The sequence below is a fragment of the Scyliorhinus canicula genome, chromosome 3, assembly GCF_902713615.1.
Source record: "Scyliorhinus canicula chromosome 3, sScyCan1.1, whole genome shotgun sequence".
Taxonomy (NCBI): domain Eukaryota; kingdom Metazoa; phylum Chordata; class Chondrichthyes; order Carcharhiniformes; family Scyliorhinidae; genus Scyliorhinus; species Scyliorhinus canicula.
Window position 1 is genome coordinate 169,018,473 of NC_052148.1, and position 20,374 is coordinate 169,038,846.

The window sequence follows — 20,374 nt, forward strand, 5'->3', positions numbered from 1 at the left end:
CTCCTGTATTTAATGTTCTGACCAATGAAACCAAGCATGCCGAATGCCTTCTTCACCACCCCATCTACCTGCGACTCCACTTTCAAGGAGCTATGAACCTGCACCCCTAGATCTCTGTTCTACAACTCTCCCCAACACCCTACCATTAACTGAGTAGGTTCTACCCTGATTCGATCTACCAAAATGCATCACCTCACATTTTTCTAAATTAAACTCCATCTGCCATTCATCAGCCCACTGACCCAATTGATCAAGATCCCGTTGCAATCCTAGAGAACCTTCTTCACTATCCATTATGCCATCAATTTTGATGTCATCTGCAAACTTATTAACCACCCTCCTAAATTCCCATCCAAATCATTAATATAAATAATAAATAACAGTGGACACAGCACTGATCCCTCATGCACACCACTGCTCACAGGCCTCCAGTCTGAAAAACAACCCTCCACAACTACCCTTTGTCTTCTATCATTAAACTAATTTTGTATCCAATTGGTTACCTCACCCTGTATCCCGTGAGATTTAACCTCATGCAACAACCTACCATGCGGTATCTTGTCAAAGGCCTTACTGAAGCCCACGTAGACAACGTCGACTTCACCGCCCCCATCTACCTTCTTGGTTACCACTACAAAAAACTTAATCAAATTCGTGAGTATGATGGTATTACTACAAAGGTTGGATGTGGCTTATAAAATAATGACTCCCAGCGGATCAACATTTTTTTTTGTGTGCCTCCAAGAAAGGCAAACCGTCTCCAGAAAGGCAAACCGTCATGTACTGTATTGTTTTGCATGTTGGAACTTATATTTTCGTGAGTGTCTGTTCTTAGTTATTTTAAATAATTTCCATTCATTGTGCCTATCAGGAGGCGAGGTAGAACCAGACATACAGGGCTGACTAACTGGTGGCCTGGCTATAAACTGTAAGGGGATCCTCCGAATCAGGCACCATGCTCAATTGAGGGCCCATTGAGCATGAGGGCCCATTGAGCACCATGCTCAATGGAGGTCTGGCAAAGGCAACCACGAAGGAAAGTTCTCCTCCTGTCCTCCACATCAATGCCCCATTCCATCCTACTCTTCGGGGTGTGCTTGACACGTCCTCAGTAAGGGCACTTCACTTACCAGGATTCTGGGGCCTCCATGACTGCTTCCCATCCTGCACCTTCTGCAGCGCCCACTGCTGCCGGTGGCATTTCTGGGTCTGAACACTGCCAGCCTCTGATTTACCAGCAGCTCTTGGAAGCAGGATCCTCGTCCTGAAGTCCTGGGAGCTCCAACAACAGGCAAGTAAGTGCCTGATTGGGATTTCATCCCATTGGGAATCCCAAAACTAGCTGGTGCAGTATTGACACCAGTTCTCCAGCCAGTGGATAGGGCCATTATCATGGTCATTAAATTCAACCCATAGGTGCACTCCAGATCAGTAACTAAAGCAGTGGACAGAGGAATGTCCATGTATGGATGTTACTTTTCAGACTTTCAGATGGCGCTTGATACAATCCCTTCTGAGAGCTAACATTTAAGTTCATAGAATTGAAGGAGAATTATTCACCTGGTTAGGAAATTGACTGAGCAGAAGAAGACAGAGAATAAAGATAATGGATATGTACTCTAATTGTCACGCTGTCGCCAATGGTGTCCCACAGAAATTTATTTGGGGGCCTCAGCTTTTCATTGCCTTAATAATGACTTAGATGTTAGGATGGAAATGCAGTTTGCTAATGATGCAAAGATAGGAAGCATTTAATTGCAAAGAGATATTGATAAATAAAGTTATTATATTCTTAAATCGCTACAAAGTGTAAAAATATGGAGGTGCCACACACTTGGGTTTCTTCAAAACACGATGCAAGGTTTATTCAAGAGATATTGCTCATGCATGTCTAAGAAGGGAAGACAAAGCCAGCACAAACACTATTAACATCACTACAGATCACGTGACATTCCACGAGCAAGGACGTACTACTTGAATGCAAAGCAAAAGTGAATGGGCAGAACTGTGGCACATGGATTTCAATGTGAGTAATCCACCTTGGATCTAAAATCAAGTACTTTCTAAATGATTAAAAACTAGAAATAGTGAAGGTCCAAAGAGACTTGGGGGTCGAGATGCACAGAGCACTAAAATATCATGAACAGAAAATAATGAAAAAGACTTAATAGAATTCTGGCCTTTATATCAAATGGGACCAGATTATAAGTCATGCTTCAGCTATACAAAGCCCTGGTTTGCTCACACCTGGAGTACTGAAAGTCATTCTGGGCATTGCATCTTAATAATAATATATTGGTCTTGGAAGGAATTCAGCTTAGTTTACTAGAATGACACCAAGGGCGGGATTCTCCGACCCCCCGCCGGGCCGGAGAATCGCTGGGGGGGCGGCGTGAATCCTGCCCCAACGCCGGCTGCCGAATTCTCCGCCGCCGGTTTTTGGCGGGGATGGGAATTGCGCCGCGCCGGTCGGAGGCCGTTGGCAGTGGCACCACCGGCAATTCTCCGCTCCGCAATGGGCCGAGCGGCCGCCCGTTTTTGACCAATCCCGCCAGCGTAAATTACACAAGGTTTGCACCAGTGGGACCTGGCTCTGCGGGCGGCCTCTGGGGGCGGGGTGTGGGCGTGGGTGGATCTGTCTCCGGGGGGGGGGGGGGGGGGGGGGGGGGCATGGTGTGCTGGCACCTTCCGGCGGCCTGACGCCGGAGTGGTTCGCACCATACTTTGGCACCGGTGCGACCCGCCCGCCGGATACCAGAGAATCTGCCCCTGATGTCTAAGGATGAATAGAGTTTAGATTTTTTTAAAGTTGTGAATTTCCAATTCATTGGGCGCGAATCTCCGTAAAAATTTCCAAGTGCTGTAGCAAGCAGGAATTTCCGCGAGTTTCCCGGCACTCAGCAAAGTGAGGCCAGCAACACTATTCTACGCCTCAAGGGCTTCTCATCCTGAACGCCGGCTCGTCAGCTGATTCGCCGAGACCGCGCTCGCCAGACCCCCGCTAACAATGTTGAGCAGCACTTAAGCTGCACTTGCTCAATCAAACCCATCCAGCTTGCAACAGTGGCGCCGAGGAGACAAGCCCCAAGATTCAGGGATGCTGACCTGTGGAGGCTCCTGGACGCGGTGGAGGCCAGGAGGGATGTCCTGTTCGCCCAAGGGTCCCAGAGGGTGAGCCACAAGGCAGCCAGTGCTGGAATGAGGTGGCGGCAGCAGTCAGCTCGGGCAGTGTGACCAGGAGGACTAGCCTCCAGTGTTGGAAGAAGGTCAACAACCTACACCAGGCAGCACAAATGAGTGGATACCAACGTCCCACCCCCAACCCTTCCAGGGAGCATACCCCCAAGTGAGCCCCAAACCTCCCTCCATCCCCCTTCCCCACTACTTCCACCCACCCCTTCAATCCTCCCTCCACTCCAACCCTCCCTTCACACCCGCCCCCACAACGAGGGCATTGTGTGGCTAGCGATGCCCTCTCTGTGTCCCTTCAGTAAAAGCTCTCCCATAATCAGTGGAAGAGGGCCCAGACTGGCGGTGGGGTGCCGGCCTTGAGAATCCTCAACTCCTTAGAGGAGCGGGCCCTGGAGGTGACTGGTATTGCAGAGGATAGGGCGGTCACCAACGCCGAGGGTGGCGGATGCCGCAGAGGTGTGGGACCATCAGGCTCCTCCCAGAGGACCTGTCAAACGTGAGTAGTGATCGCCTTACTGACTGACCCATCCCTCCCACTGACCACATGTACATTCCCCCGCAGGTCCTCCAGTCAACGGCGTTGGTCCATCCCAGGTGGCTCCCTCTCCTGACTCTGAGGAGAACACCTCGGAGGGGAGCTCCGAGATTGCAACTGTTATAGTCGCGGCACAGCTGTCATCTCCACCCTCCACCAGCGCAGATGCACACACCTTGGTGGAAATGTTAGTGGTCAGACGTCTGGGGCACAATCTAGTGAGAACCGCACTGCTGCTGCTGTACATCTGGTGGAGGCAGAAACCCCCAGGCGACACAGCAGTTGGAGGTCTGTTGGATACCTGGACCCAGCTGGGTCCCAGCCTGATGCTGAGCCTCTGGAACAGAGTTACCTGAGGCTGATGGGGACGATAGGGGCCAACCTGGGAGTTCAGTGGGAGATGTTAGCGTCACTCCAACAGATCCATAGCCGATTGGAGGAGTCCCAGAGGCTACGGGGTGCAGGAGATGGTGCCGGCAATGAGTTGCACTGAGGCCAACACTGCAAGGATGGTGACTTCAGTAGAGAACCTGGTGCATGACATCGGCACCATGAGTGGTGTCCAAGCAGCTCGTGACAGCCATGGCTGAGGGTCTCAGCAGTATGTCTGCCTCACTGCGGGATGTCACCCGGTACCAGGCCGACCTTGATGGGGTTCTGTGGGACATCTCCTGCTCTCAGATGGGAATGGCTGAGGCGTTGCGGAGCTTGTCCCAGTCGCAGGTAGGCATGGCTGAGGCACTGCAAAGCATGGCCTGGTCACTAGGGAATGTGTTCCAGTCACTGAGGAGCATCATCGAGGGCATTGACACGATGGCGCAGACTATGGGGAACCACCAGGGCTGGCAGAGCCAGATGGTGCAGGGGCAGCCGGGGCTCGAACCAGCTGCCCCTCCATCCCACGGTGAACCCCAGGGTCGTATGGGCACCGACCGGGAGGAGGGGCTGCTGAGTGCCAACCCGGGCCCCTTCCATTGGGCGGCGATGTCAGCCACCAGCACTCCCGAATTTCACCTCCTTAATGAGGCCTCCTCTTGGGGTCAGCACATGGGACAGGGTGGCATGGCTGTGCATGTGCCGTTGACAAGTGAGCCGGGGCCCTCCCACCCCAGAGCCTCCAGAGGATGCATGCCAGGGGCATCAAAGGTCACAGGACGAGGTAAGCAGTTGGCTGCCTCCACCTCAGATGCGCATCCTGGGGAAACACCAAGACGTAGTAGTAGAGCTAGGAGGGCCAGGTACGTTGGGCATCACTGAGGGCATCGAGGTAGGGAGAGGGGTTAGGTAGGGGCTGGGGAGAGGGGGGGGGGGGGCTGGCACTATCAGGAATGGGGTATTGTACAGCACATTAAACAACTTTTTGTACAAACATTATGATGTCACTTTCTTCCGCACTGCGGGCTGACCCCCGGCACTTTGCCTGTCTCTCCAGGAACCCCCACTCCCAGTAGCACCCACCTACCCTCTGGCCGTAGTCATGTTCCGGGAGCTGTATCTCATCCCCTGGGTGTTTGGATGTTGGCTGCTGCGTGTGTGGCGTTGACACCTACACAGTGTACAGGCATCAATAGAACATAGAACATTACAGCGCAGTACAGGCCCTTCGGCCCTCGATGTTGTGCCGAGCTGTAAAACCACTCTAGGTGCAATCGGAATGCTAGGCAATGACTCTCACATGCTACATGGCCCGCCTACCCATGGGAACCCACTTGGCTTGTGCCAAGTGTTCACTTAACCACAATTGCCATTTCCCTCTTATTGATAGCCTTCAGCCGCGCAGCCAGAGGCCTCATCCGGTGGGGGGTATGGGTGATCGCTGGAGCAGACAGGCAGGGACAAGGGTTGTCCCCAGAACGGGGTTGGGATCCAGGGGTTGGCATGGTGGTGCTGTAAGCGATTGCCCCCCCAGCACCTCCCTCGACTATCCAATGGCAGCCCACCTCTGTGGAGGGTCCCCCAGCCCCCCACCGAGCACTGGGGTGGCAATCCCAGCACCCCCGGTCTCTTTGCCTGAGCAAAGATGGCTACTCCCCTCCTAGGCTCCCGACTGAATTCCTTCTGCCAGGTTCACGTTTGTCAAAAGGAGCACTAATCGGCGCCAGAGAGAGCACTTGCTGGGGAGGCTGGTGAATGACAGGAGGCCATTAGATCACGGGTTGCTCTCGCTAATTTTATGGAAATGGGGCTTAAGTGGTGATAGTTGGCTTCTCGTCACTCTACGGCGAGATTCTGATTTCACCTACTGGAGCGGGCCGGTTGCATCGCAAACTGTTTTGTTCCTGGTGTATTTCCCATTTTTGACCCCTCCCGCTATTCACCGGCCTCATTACGAGTGCAACGAGGCCAGAAGATCACGTCAATAATGTATTTGACCGTATGTAAATCTATATGAAGAAATAAGCCAGCCAGATATCTTGAGTTATCAAGCGAAGAGTTAGTTTTATTGTTTTAAAAAACTCACTCAGGTTAAAATACAAGACTTATTAAAAAGATAAAAACATGTCACACACACTAGCATGCAAAACAGAACAAGCTACACGGTGGAGGAGGTGGAAATGATAAAAATTAAAGAGCATAAGGAAAGAAAAATGTACATTCTGATGTTCCTTTGATGGTTTTTGTTGTGGCCGATGTAAAGTGGTTATTTTTCTGGATACAGTTTGTTTTAAATTGCGATCCATCGTTTTCCAGCGAGGATGAATTTGAAGTTCCTTTTGATTGAAATTCTCTTTATCTGTGATGTATTCCAAAATGTAACAGAGATAGGGTCCTGAACTTGAATAGCAGAGATGAGTGAGATGATGAGACATTCTGCAGGGCTTTTGTGTGTTCCTTTCTGCAGACGCCTTTCTTGCTGTAACCAACAAACAGGATATAATCATAGACGTTCTGACATGGGGTTTCGACCATGTTACAGCTGGCTATTGGTACGCACTGGAGGATAATCCTTATTAACGAAACAGTTTCAAAGCCCCATTGCCTAAGCTATCAGGATGCCATTGAAACAGATAGGGGTCCTTAGCACTGTCCTTGCATAATGAGTTCCATTAGTCCTTCGTTGTTTCTGGCTGTATTTGGAGCCATGGAGCTGAGTAGCTCAAAATAAAATTACTGCGCAGGCTGAAATCTTAAACATAAACAGAAAATACTGGGCAATCTCAGCAGGTCTGACAGCATCTGTGGAGAAAAAAAGGGAGCAAACGTTTCGGGTTTGGATGACTCTTCAGTTTCTGGACAATGGTAACTCCCAGGATGTTGATAATGGAGGATTCAGCAATGGTAATACCATTGAATGTCATGGGGAGATAGTTAATTTCTCTCTTTTTGGAGATAGGTACTGCCTGGCACTTGTATGACATGAATGTAACGTGCCAGTTATCAGCCCAAGTCTGATTGTTTTCCAGATCTTGATGCATATGGACACGGACAGCATCTGTGGAGCTGCAAATTGTACTGAAAACTATGCAAATATCAGTGAACAACTGATCTTATGATGGAGGGAAGGCCATTGGTGAAGCAGCTGAAGATAGTTTGCCTGCGTAATGCCTGAAATGTCCAGGGGCTGAGAGCATTGACCTCTATCAACCATAACCATCTACCTTTGTGTTAGGCATGACTTCAACCAGTGAAGGGTTTTTCCCCTATTAATTCCTATTGGCTCTAGTTTTACTTGGTCTCCTTGATGGCACACCTGTTAAATGCTGCCTTGATGCCAAGGGCAGCCACTCTCTCATCCCCTCTTGAGTTCAGCTCTTTTGACCAATTTTGGATCAAGGCATGCCAGTGGATATTATTGAGATAGATTCCCTGAAGGCATTTCATAAAGTGTCTCGTAAGAGATTGTTCGCTAGAGTTTAAGATCATGGACTAAGAGCAAATGATTGACCTGGTTGGGAGATTAGCTGACAGCAAGAGACACAGAGTAGGGATATTGCACAGGTACTCCAATTGACAGTGTCCCACAGAGATCCATATTGGGGCGCAGCAATTCACTGCATTTGCACAATGCATTGGATGATGGGATGGAGAACTACATATCCAAGTTTGCCAATGACATGAAGATAGGTGGCAATGTAGGCAGTGTAGATGAAAGCATATAATGACAAAGGTATTCATGGATAAATGGGGAAAGCTATATTTCATAATAAGGCATCATAGGTTATCCACTTTGAACTTTTAAAAATGTTAGGCCAGAGTGCTTTTTAAACAATAAAAACTGAGAAACAGTGGCGGTCCAAAGAGACTTCAAGGCCCATTGACAGATTATTAAAATGTCATGGCTAGTGTAAAAAGTAATCAAGAAAATTAACGCTGACATTTATATCTAGTGAACTAAAATACACGGAAATGTACAAAGCCATTTCGGAGAAGGATGATGTAGGTATAGAAATCAAAGAGGCGCATTGTGATTACTTGAATGAAATAACATTGAGGGGGAGGAGATATTTACAGTTTTAATGGGTTTAAAAGTGGATAAATCCCCAGGGCCAGATGAGATGTATCCCAGGTTGCTGTGGGAGGCAAGGGAGGAGATTGCAGCAGCTCTGACAAACATTTTCAAATCTTCTCTGGCCACAAAAGAGGAGTGGAGGACAACTAATGTGGTGCCATTCTTCAAGAAAGGAACCAGGAAATTACATGGCAGTGAGTCTAAATCAGGGCAGCATGGTAGCACAGTGGGTAGCATTGTTGTTTCACAGCTCCAGGGTCCCAGGTTCGATTTACAGCTTGGGTCACTGTCTGTGTGGAGTCTGCACATTCTCCCTGTGTCTGTGTAGGTTTCTTCTGGATGATCCGCTTTCCTCCCACAAGTCCTGAAAGGTGTGCTGTTAGGTCATTTGGACATTCTGAATTCTCCCTCTTTGTACCCCAACAGGTGCCGGAATGTGGCGACTGGGGGCTTTTCACAGTAACTTCATTGCATTGTTAATGTAAACCTACTTGTGACTTCAATAAAGATTATTATTATTAACATCAGTGGTAGGGAAACTACTGAAAAACATTCTGAGGGACAGAATTAATCTCCACTTGGAGCGGCAAGAATTAGTCAAAAATAGACAGCATGGTTTTGCCAAAGGGAGATCAGGGTCTAATTCTCCGATCCCCGATGCCAAAATCATGTTCGGCAACGGGATGGAGAATCGCCAAATGATGACGAAATCGGGGACGGTGGCGCTTTCGCGATGCTCCGCCCTCCTTACGTTGGCAATGCTCCGTCCCCGACCGGCCAGGTTCCTGACGGCATGGGACACGTTTGGACTCGCCCGTCGGGAACTCAGCATGGCGGCTGCGGACTCAGTCCAGCGCCGCCACCGTCGGGAGGAGGGCCAATCCGCGGGCAGTGGGGGCATTATTCGGGGTTGGGGGCACTGTGGTGGTGCGGTCCGAAACACGTGAGCCGGCTGAAGAGGGGGACTATTTTTGCTGGTCGGGTCTGCGAGCGGCATCCGCCATTGGACCCAGCAAGTCTGCAGGCCGAATTGGCAGCTCGAGCTGGGAGCTCTACGATGCCTGGCTGCTAGCCTCCCCGGAACAGGGAATCATAGAACATAGAACAGTACAGCACAGAACAGGCCCTTCGGCCCTCGATGTTGTGCCGAGCAATGATCACCCCACTTAAACCCACGTAACCCGTATACCCGTAACCCAACAATCCCCCCATTAACCTTACACTACGGGCAATTTATCATGGCCAATCCACCTAACCCGCACATCTTTGGACTGTGGGAGGAAACCGGAGCACCCGGAGGAAACCCACGCACACACGGGGAGGATGTGCAGACTCCACACAGACTCGACTCAGACACAGATTCCACACAGGAATCGGTGGCCGTTTTGCGGCAGTTTTCCTGGTGTAAACCACCACGTTTTTCACGCCAGCATGGGGACTTTGTCTCCAGAACGGAGAATCCAGCCCAAGTCTTACAAATTTGATTGAATTTTTTGAGGAGGTGACTAGGTGTGTAGATGAAGGTAGTGCGGTTGATTGTAGTGGACTTTAGTAAGGCTTTTGACAAGGTCCCATATGGGAGGCTGATGTAGGTAAGAGCCCATGGGATCAAGGGCAATTTAGCAAACAATCCAAAACTGGCTTAGTGGTAGGAGACAGAGGGTGATGGTTAAAGGTTATTTTTGTGACTGGAAACCTGTATCCAGTAGGGTTCCGCATGGATCGGTGCTGTGTTGTTCGCCGTATACATTAATGATCTGGATGTGAATGTAGGATGTATGATAAGTAAGTTTGCAGATGACACAAAAATTGATGGTGTGGTAAATAGTGAGGAGCAAGGCCTTAGATTACAGAACGATCTCGACGGGCTGGTTAGATGGGCAGAAGACTGGCAAATGGAATTTAACCATGAAAAGTGTGAGGTAATGCATTTTGGGAGGACTAATAAGGCAAGGGAATATACAATGAATGGCCGGACCCTAGGACATACAGAGGATCAAAGGGACTTTAATGTGCAAGTTCACAGATCTCTGAAGACAGCAGGACAGGAAGATAAGGTGATTAAGAAGTTCTATGGGATGCTTGCCTTTAATAACCGAGATATTGAATATAAAGGCAGGGAGGTTATACTGGAGCTGTAGAAGACACTGGTTAGGCATCAGCTAGAGTACTGTGCCCAGTTCTGGTCACCACACTATAGCAAGGAAGTGATAGCATTGGCGAGGGTGCAGAGGTTATTCACCAGGATGATGCCTGGGCTGGATCGTTTCAGCTAACAAGAGAGACTGGATAGGCTGGGGTTGTTTTCCCTGGAGCAGAGAAGGCTGAGGGGGGCCTGATTGAGGTGTATAAAATTATGAAGGACATAGATAGGGCAGACAGGAAGGTATCTTTCCCCTTGGTTGAGTGATCAATAACCAGGGAGCATAGATTTAAAGTAATGGGCAGGAGGTTTAGAGGAGATGTGAGGAAAAACTGTTTCACCCAGAGGATGGTTGGAATTTGGAACTCACTGCCTGGAAGGGTGGTAGCGGCAGGAACCCTCACAACATTTATGAAGCATTTAGATGAGCACATGAAATGCCACAGTATACAAGGCTACAGACCAAGTGCTGGAAACTGGGATTAGAATAGATTGATGGGCGTGATGGGCTGAAGGGTTAGGGTATCTTTCCGTGCTGTAAAACTCTATAACTATGGTTAGACTACGCCAGGAGAAGTACTCTGTTTGGTCTGGGCACTGCACCTTAGGAAATATTAATAACCCTTGAGGATGCGCAGCATAGGTTTATTAGAATGCTATCTGGACTAAAGATTAAATCACAAAGATAAATTACACAAACTAGGGCTGTATGCCAGGGGAAGGATGGTTGGTTGGAAGTTTTCATAGAATTAGGGGGAACTGATGAGTAAATTGGGAGAAACTATTTCTGCTGATGGGAGAACATAGATATTAGAGTCAGATCTTTCAGGGGTGAGGTTAGGAAATACTTCTACATGCAAAGGAGTGGTAGAAGTTTAGAACTTTCTTCTGCAAATGATGGTTGGTGCTGGGACAATTGTTAACTTTAACTCTGAGATTGATCTATTTTTGTGAACCAATGGTGTTAGGTATAAGAAACAGTTGGTATATGGAGCTAAGCCACACAATAATCATGATCTTACTGAATGGCAAAATTGGTCTGAGAAACTAAATGACCTGACCAGCACTAACAGTCCATCATCTCTTCAAAATTACTATTACTGAACTGAAGTACTAAAAGCCTGATAACCAGGGCCGGCTCAAGGCACCGGCAACTCGGGCTGTCGCCCGGGGCGCCATGTGCTCGGGGGCGCCAGAGACTCGGGTCCCGCGCATGCGCAGTTGGGCCGGTGCCAACCAGCGCATGCGCGGTGGCCGCCCGCCCCCAGGGCGGCCCCCCGGCTCGGTCCGCCCCCCCCGCTCGGTCCCCCCCCCCCGCCCCCCCCCCCCCCGCGGGTCCGCCCCCCCCGCCCCGCCCTCGGGTCCGCCGCCCCGCCCCACCCTCGGGTCCGCCCCCCCGCCCCGCCCTCGGGTCCGCCGCCCCGCCCTCGGGTCCGCCCCCCCCGCCCTGCCCTCGGGTCCACCCCCCCGCCCCGCCCTCGGGTCCGCCCCCCCGCCCCGCCCTCGGGTCCGCCCCCCCGCCCCGCCCTCAGGTCCGCCCGCCCCGCCCCGCCCTCGGGTCCGTCCGCCCCCCACGTCCGTCCGCCCCCCCCGCGTGTCCGCCCCCCCTCGGGTCCGCCCCTCCTCGGCCCCGCCCCCCCCTCGGGTCCGCCCCTCCTCGGCCCCGCCACCCCACCCCGCCCCCCCCTCCTCGGCCCCCCCGTCCTCGCCCCCCCCCTCGGCCCCGCCCCCTAGGCCTCGGCCCCCCCTCGGCCCCGCCCCCCCTCGACCCTGCCCCCCCTCGGCCCCGCCCCCCTCGGCCCCGCCCCCCGGTCCCGCCCCCCAACCCCCAGCCCCGCCCCCCCGGCCCCGGCCCCGCCCCCCAAGGGCGCCGAAGTTCAGCTTGCCCGGGGCGCCAGCAACCCTAGAGCCGGCGCTGCTGATAACCTACTCACGAAAAAGAGTTTTTCTCTATTTGTGCTTGTAGTAAGATGAAAGAAAGTGTTCTTGTGCATGTTTTTGACTGCACTAAACTTACTGAGCTGAAGAAATCATTCCACGTATTATTACCCTGTACACGTAATGTTAGAAAATAGTTTTTTTCATTGTTGTTAATCAGATTAATTCCTAAATTTACGATTACAAATGAGGATCTGTGGAAGGTCACATTCGGGTATAACAGGCTTACCAATACTGCAATGTAGTGGTGAGGAAATTGTCTTCTATCAAATGTAATGAATGCCATTTTGATGAACAATGTTTGAAAAGGTTAAGAATGGTATTGAAAGGTATGAGGATAAAAATAGGTACAGGCTACAGGCAGCATTATCATTCCAATCCTGCTGAAGCCATGAAATATCTGAGATACACTGGTCAAAGGTGGAAAATATAGATTGTAATCTTTGATTCATGCACTGTAGTTTTGCTTAATTGCCATATGGGGCCAGAGGGAAATTGTCAAAATTTTAATGTTTTCTCGGAAGTTTTACTTTTAACTATCGGCTTCTCTCAGGTGACTTATTTAATTGGAAAAAATCCATGGCGATTTAAATAATAAGTTGCCCTTTGGAAGATTTGGTCATGGAGTTATCTGCCATCCTGATTGTTAAAGTAATATTTTAATCTTGTTTAATTAAAAAAGGGGGAACTCTGCTGTACTTCACGTTTTGTGAATGAATGTTTAAATTGCTCTAGTACAATGAGAAAACAGTGGACATGTGGGGGTGGGAGGGAGATAGAATTGTGCTGTGATGGTTAAACTGCTATTGGATTGGAGAATATTTGCACACCACCCAAAATGTAGCATTAAGCAGGAAGAGCATGACTGCTATCTATTATTTTGTAGATCATCTATGAAGGACTAACAGGATGAAAGCACATGCTGTAATCCTTCACACATAATATTACTAATGTGCTGTATCAAGTTGATGCTGCCTTATGCTGTGTTATTAATTCTAAACTGAAATAAATTGAACTCTTAATGCTGGGTTTTAATGCCACAGTAAAGTTTTACTGTACCTATTTAAGTTGGCAGTTAACTTAACCTTAATATAAAATTAAAGTAATAAAATAGTTAATAGTACATTAGACAACAGATTTGGTTTATTTATTCATGTAATGTGGATATCACTGGCAAGGCCAGCATTTATTGTCAATCCCTGATTGCTCTTTAGAAGCTAGTGGTGAGCAGCTGCCGTGATCTGCTGCAGTCCATTTGGCGTATTGCAGTGTTGTCAGGGTGAGCCAGGAGTTAACTTAATTTAACTAAACGGTGTGCTTGGTTGCTGTTGATTAAGCTGTGTTGGATCGTTTTATTTGATTTAGCTTGTAGCGGACAACCCGAGCCTCTGAATAGAAATTTAAGTACAAATATAAATTCCCACCTTTTTTCCACTGGAGGAGAGGCACTGAGCAAAGACCAGTAGCATTGTCACGAGAAAAAATAAAAGACAAATCAACACAGATTGTTTCGTGCATGTCCGTGTTCAGTTGCAGGGTTCCAACGGGAGAATGCATCCATTCTGATATCTCCATTCCTTTTTTTAATCCAATATTCTACTGCTTATTTTCCGAATAGTTAAAACACTGTTTTGTCAAAATCAATCAAATACTAATACTTTTTGCAATATATACTATATATTTTTACTTTTTTTAAAAGTATATTCTAATCTTCTTATAATTTTGTATAATATCTTTGTTTTAAAGGAGCTGCAAGGTCCAGGTTTTAGTACTACTGGTCAGTGTTCAAATGCTCGAACCTATTCCCCTCCAGTTTGTGTTAATCCATCATCTTCCCGGCCAACATCTGGATACCGCTCCTCTGTAAGCTTTCATTATTCATAATCCATTTTATAAATGCACTTTTATTTTCCAGGGCCATAATTTTGCTGTAAGTAATTTATTTTATCCCTTGTGAAGATATCTGAAGCGGAAAGCACCCCGTGGGGTGGCATTTTAAAGATCCGTGGATCGAGACACTCCGGTTTCCCCATAGCAGATCGTTCACCTGCCTCTTTTCTTTATACTGTGGCAGCAGGGTAATGGGGCAGGCTTTCGGTTCCGCTATTTTCTCCTCGTTTATTCCGGTTCTGCCATGCAGTTGCACTGACCAAAATGTTTGGTGAAGCCTCTGTTTGTTTTGTCGATCGACGGAGAAAGAATTACAAGCCTGGGAAGGAGCTGGTGTTGAGTGAGACAGTGTGGTCATTCAGGGAACCCAAACCAAATTGAAAAGTAGGCAAAGCAACACAGCGCTTACATCAATGAACAATGTGACGGTTAAATTGAGCAGTGCAATAATACAACACTAAATACAACCCCCCATCCTTCCCCACCCCTTAATGTTCAACAGCAACCAATTCTCAAAAGTGCAAAATAAACAGTCCCCATGAATTGTAGAACCACCCCTCAGCTCAAATTTCACCTTCTTAAGGGTCAGAAATTCAAGTAGGCCCCCTGCCAAGTCGAGGCAGAGGGTGGAGAATCCGGGCAATCAGCAAAGCGAAAGCTAAAACATCTGCCCCCGCACCCAAATGCAGCTCTGGCCAGTCTGACACCCCAAAAAGGCTCTTGGGGGTTCCAAGTTCATGTCTAGTGCCCCTGAGATGATACTGAAAACGTCCCTCCAATACCTCTCCAGCTTCGGACAGGACAAAACATAGGTACATGGTTTGCGGGGCCCCTCCCACAATGCTCACATACATCCTCCACTCCCTCAAAGAGCCAGCTTGTCCTCGTGAGGTGTGCCCTATACACGACCTTTAGCTGTATCAGTCCCAACCTCGCACATGAGGTTGTGGCATTCAGTATTCAGGGCACCTCATACCACAGAGCTTCTTTCATAACCAACATCTTCCCATAAATCGCCAACACCACCCCTTTCTCCATTCCCCCTGCAGTCAATACCACTTCCAACAACTATCAAGAAGCTCGGAACCTCCTTCCTAGCAAAGTCTCGGAGCTGCAGGTACCTAAACCCTTCCCCTTGCCCCAATCCATATTTCTCCCCCAACTCTTCCAACCTCGCAAAACGGCCCCACAGGAACAGGTCTTCTAATACCCTGATCTCCCTCTCTTCCCATCTCCGAAACCTTTCATCCATCCTCCCCGGCTCAAACCTCTGATTCCTCCTGATCGGCATCTCCCCTGACCCTGCCTCCAGCTTATGGTGCTGCCTCAACTGCCTCCAAATCTTCAGTGTTGCCACTACCACCGGACTCCCAGAGTACTTGCCCAGGGCCATCAGGAGTGGTGCTGTTCCTCAACCCCTCCCCTCTACAAAGACCCTCTTCCATCCAAACCCACCGGGACTCTTGACCCCCCCCCCCCCCCCCCCCCCCCCCGACCCAACTTACTTTTTCCGCACTCGCTGCCCAATAATAGAATACTTCACACATCTTCTCTACTGAGTGGTACTACACTCCTGTATGCTTCACCTTGTTCCTGTGTCTATGTACTTACATTGTGTATTTTATATTTGCCCTATTATGTATTTTCTTTTCATGTACAGAATGATCCGTCTGAGCTGCACGCAGAACAATACTTTTCACTGTACAGACAGCTGTATTATAGAGGTTATAGCAGAACTGCATAAAGCTGTAGACTACAGCCATAATACTGTGTACAGTACTGGTTGCCTCATTACTGGAAGAATGTGATCATACTGGAGCGGGTGCAGAGGAGATTTATGAGGATGTTGGCAGGACCAGAAGATTTTATCGAGAGGGAAGATGGGATAGGCTAGGGTTGTTTACTTGTGCATAAGAGGTTAATGGTCAATTTTGTTGGGGTGTAGGGTTGCATGGTGGCGCAGTGGGTTAGCCCTGCAGCTTCACGGTGCTGAGGTCCCAGGTTCCATCCCGGCTCTGGGTCACTGTCCATGTGGAGTTTGCACATTCTCCCCATGTCTGCGCGGGCTTCGCCCCAACAACCCAAAGATGTACAGGCTAGGTGGATTGGCCACGCTAAATTGCCTCTTAATTGGAAAAAATGAATTGCGTACTCTAAATTTATTTTTTAAAAACAATTTTGTTGAGGTGTTTGCAATTATGAAGGGCCTGAAATAGACGGTGTGGATAGGAAGCCCCTGGCTCCCTCAGAAGAGAGGTCAGTAACCATAGGGAATAAATTTAAAGTATTTGACAAGATTAGAGGGGAATTGAGAACTTTTCACCCAGAGGGAGGTGGGAGGGTCTGGACATTGCCTGAAAAGGAGTTGGAAGTAGAAACCCCTCAGCACATTTAACTTGGATGTGCACTTGAAGTGCTGTAACCTACCAAGAGATATGGACCAAGAGATAAAAGTGGGATTCAGTTAGACAGCGCTTTTTCAGCCAGAATAGGTACAGTGAACTAAATAACCACCTTCTCGCCTAGAAATGTTCATAGTTTCTACTGAGATTGACAGATTTTTGGGCAGTAAATGAATCGGGAGATATGGGAATAGGGTGGTAAAGTGGAGTTGATACAGAAACTGAGCCATAATCTTATTGAATGGTGAATTAAACTCATTGGGCAGTATGGCCATCTTCTCCACCTATTTCTTATATGCTTATTATGCAGCTTGTAATTGTGGTATTGCTAGCTTCCAATCTTCTGCTAGAGACACCCAGATATTGTAACAATATCCAGTAACGATGCCTATACCCATGCACAGTGAGAAATTAATGCTGTATAATTGAATATGTCAGTCATGGAAAATACATGGATATATTTCTATTTCTCCCTCCATTGCAATGGTCGATTTATTTGAGGGCATGAACATTAGAAGAAAAATTTAATCTAATCGATAAGTCGCTCGCATAGTTTCTACCTTCTTAATGACAATATTCAAACACTTTTTAATTTTCTTGTATTATTTTTGCTGAAAAATACTTAACATTTTATGCTGAAGTGTAAGCCTCCAGAAAGCAGGCATTCACTGTATTTGCAGTAAGCCGATGTCAGATCATGGAATAAGTGCTGCATTGAATGTTGTGTATACTTTTTCGTTGAAGTTTTGTTCAGGTATTCATAAAAATTGGGTCATTATAACAGGACATTTCACGCAATGCTAAATTATGGATTAAAGTCTGAAGAAGGTTAAAGCCAAGTATAACCAGGGGGCTGGTTTAGCGTAGTGGGCTATTTTAGCTCAGTGGGCTAGACAGCTGGTTTGTGATACAGAGCAAGACCAGCAGCACAGGTTCAATTCCCGTACCAGCTGAGAATTCTGAATTCTCTTTGTGTACCCGAACAGGTGCCGGAATATGGCAACTGGGCTTTTCACAGTAACTTCATTGCAGTGTTAATGTAAGCCTACTTGTGACAATAAAGATTATTTTTCATTTTGTTTTGATAACCATAATATGCTTTTCGAAAAGCTTGCAACTCTAGAGATAACGCGGATCATTTTGCCTTCGTCACTTCGATGATAAACTGAGGGAGTGGATTGCCTGCCCATTACAGAACTTGTTTGATTTTCATTTCCAATAGGATGGTTCCTATAATAAACCACTGATCCATTCTGTCCATTTAAGTTGAAAATTAGGCTAACGTATCCTTCCCCCGCTCCAAAAATCTAAAGCAAATTCAAGTTGCATATTAATGTTTGCTTTAGCCTTTTCATTAACTTTTCAATTATATATTTTTTTCTATTTATGAACTTCAGGCAGCGTCCAGGACCAGTTGTCTTCAAGAGGACTTGAACCCTGAGCTAAAGAATATTCTCATGGAACTTAGGAATTCAGCCTGCGATGGATGCAACAGACCAAGCAGTGTAAATTACACTGACTGCGAAGGACAACGAACATCAAGAAATATGCATGCTCTGTAAGATTCAGACACTTGCTATATTTCACTGCTTGGTCAAAATGGAGCAACATTAAACTTGTTAAATTAGTTTAAATTTACTAGAATTACAATTGCAGGGGTGGTTGAAATAACTATTTCACATTTTAAAAAAATTTATAGTTACTAAAGCGTGCTGTCCCACCTTTCTATTGACATTGTTACCCTCTCCTATAACAGCAGTTCATATCATTTATGAAAAGAGGCATTCTCATTGGAGGTGAATTTTCTCATTCAGAATTTACATTTGGATAAATTCACATCATATCTCAGATATAGATCATCCAAATCTAATTGAATTTTTGCGAGGGTGTTTGCAAAATGAGGAAGGGCCTTCTTCAGGGTGCCAGGTGCCATGATGCATCCCAGGATACTTTTCTTTTTTCTTGAAAATATTTTTATTAAGGCATTTATACATTTTTAACAGCAATTTTCAACAGGAAAACAACAAAGTAAATAACTCCGACCCAACCAACAACCCCAAGGATACTTTTCCTGTTGCCCTCCATTGAAGTTGGAAATATGGTCAATCCTGTATTATTTACTAGACTAATCCTATAAATCTATGTAGGCAAAACTTTATTCTATTGCCTTGGTGCCTAGTACTTCTTAACATCTTCTATATTGAAACTTGGTTTTCTTAACTCAATCTTTTTTTTATATAAAGTAATGAAAACATTCAAATTACCAAGATTTTCCAAGGTATGAATTTTAGTTTGAAATGTTAGTAAAGGGTGGCACGGTCACGCAGTGGTTAGCACTGCTGTCTCTCAGCACTGAGGACCCGGACTCGGGTCACTGTCCTTGTGGAGTTTGCACATTCTCCCCATGTCCGTTTGGAGTTGCACATTCTCCCCGTGTCTGCGTGGGTTTCACTCCCACAACTCAAAGATGTGTAACTAGGTGGATTGGCCATGCTAAATTGCCCCCTAATTGGAAAAAAAAACCCTCCAAATTTATAATAAAAAATGAATGTCAGTAGGTTTCACAATATTACAACAGGATGTAATACATTCCCAAATCACTGATGTTATACATACAAATATAGTGAGGTCAAGTAGCAATTCTTGCTTGTTTCTTCCTTTGTCTGTGGATCTTAGTTGTTTGAGTCTTGCAGTTGGAATCCCTGGATTTCATATGAAATGGTTAATTATTACTGAGGTCATTCAAATGCTCCTTTGATAGTTTATAAAATGTCAGCAAAATTATATCCCTCACACGTTGTATTCCACGTTTTTTCTCTAGTCTTTCATCGGACTTGGCCCTCACTGGCTCGTCCAGCAATTGCTTTTGAGAAGGTGGTGGTGAGCCACCTTCTTAAATCACTGCAGTCCATTGGGTGTAGATACACCCACAATGTGCCATGGATATAGATAGCAGCCTATACAGAGCCATATTATCCTGTTTACATGCTTCTTGGTTTATTTTTTCTTGTTACCACTATAGACCTGAGTTGAACTGTGATACTTTTTCACAACATATATAAGGTGCTACATTTTCATTCCATTTGCGTACTGTGGTGAATATGACATGGTAATTCACACTGTACATTTGTAAGCGCAGTAGCGTTACCCGACCACTAGGGGGAGTAGCTCTGGGAATGCTCAGGAGCTTGTACAGGGCTCCACCCTTGGCTCCGCCCACGACTCCTCCCCCTTGTGCTGCTGTATAAATACCCTTGTCCAGAGTCAGCCTGCAGTTCACCGAGAGTTCATCGACGGGTAACAGGCTGGCTCTGAAGTAAGTTGATTAAAGCCTAGATTCATATCGGAAAACACGTGTCTGGTGAATTGATGGTTCCATCACGTACATATCGCCATCTTAGAATGTTTCTAGGTTTACTCGTGTCCTATTCAGGCTGTAAAATACTGTCTTAAACACAGTAAACCTTTCAATACAGAACTCAGCAAAAATAATTCCCAAAGGTTGCGTTTCCACTTTGAGCGCAATTGGCAATCCAATGCACTTGGGCTAATTTTCTAAATGTAATTTTTAGTTCATGTTTCTGCACAAATTAATTTACATATCATTGAACGTAAAATAGTATGAATGTAAAAATGCAGTCAATGCTTAAAAACATTTTTTGGCATTAAAAGTATTCCTTGATAAATTTACATGTGACAACCTGGTGTAGTTTTATTACTACAGCTATAAATGGCTTTTCCACAAAAATAAGAGTTTTTAAAGTGTCTAATAAATCACCTATGTGTAACGTGATTTTAAGTGGCTTTGAAAGGCTATGAAGAAC

The 20,374-nt window shown here is 46.9% G+C and overlaps 1 protein-coding gene across 3 annotated transcripts in view; it reads left to right on the forward strand.

The window, feature by feature from the left end:
* The window catches only part of LOC119963106 (coiled-coil domain-containing protein 158-like), a 336,026-nt gene that overhangs the window by 266,245 nt on the left and 49,407 nt on the right, over positions 1–20,374 (forward strand). For 2 of the 3 annotated variants that reach the window (XM_038791706.1, XM_038791704.1), the window contains exons 19-20: positions 14,005–14,121; positions 17,948–18,108. In XM_038791706.1, the coding sequence (XP_038647634.1) occupies positions 14,005–14,121; positions 17,948–18,108 (278 nt within the window). The remainder of the gene's footprint in view (positions 1–14,004; positions 14,122–17,947; positions 18,109–20,374) is intronic. The other variant, XM_038791705.1, reaches the window with a different exon arrangement.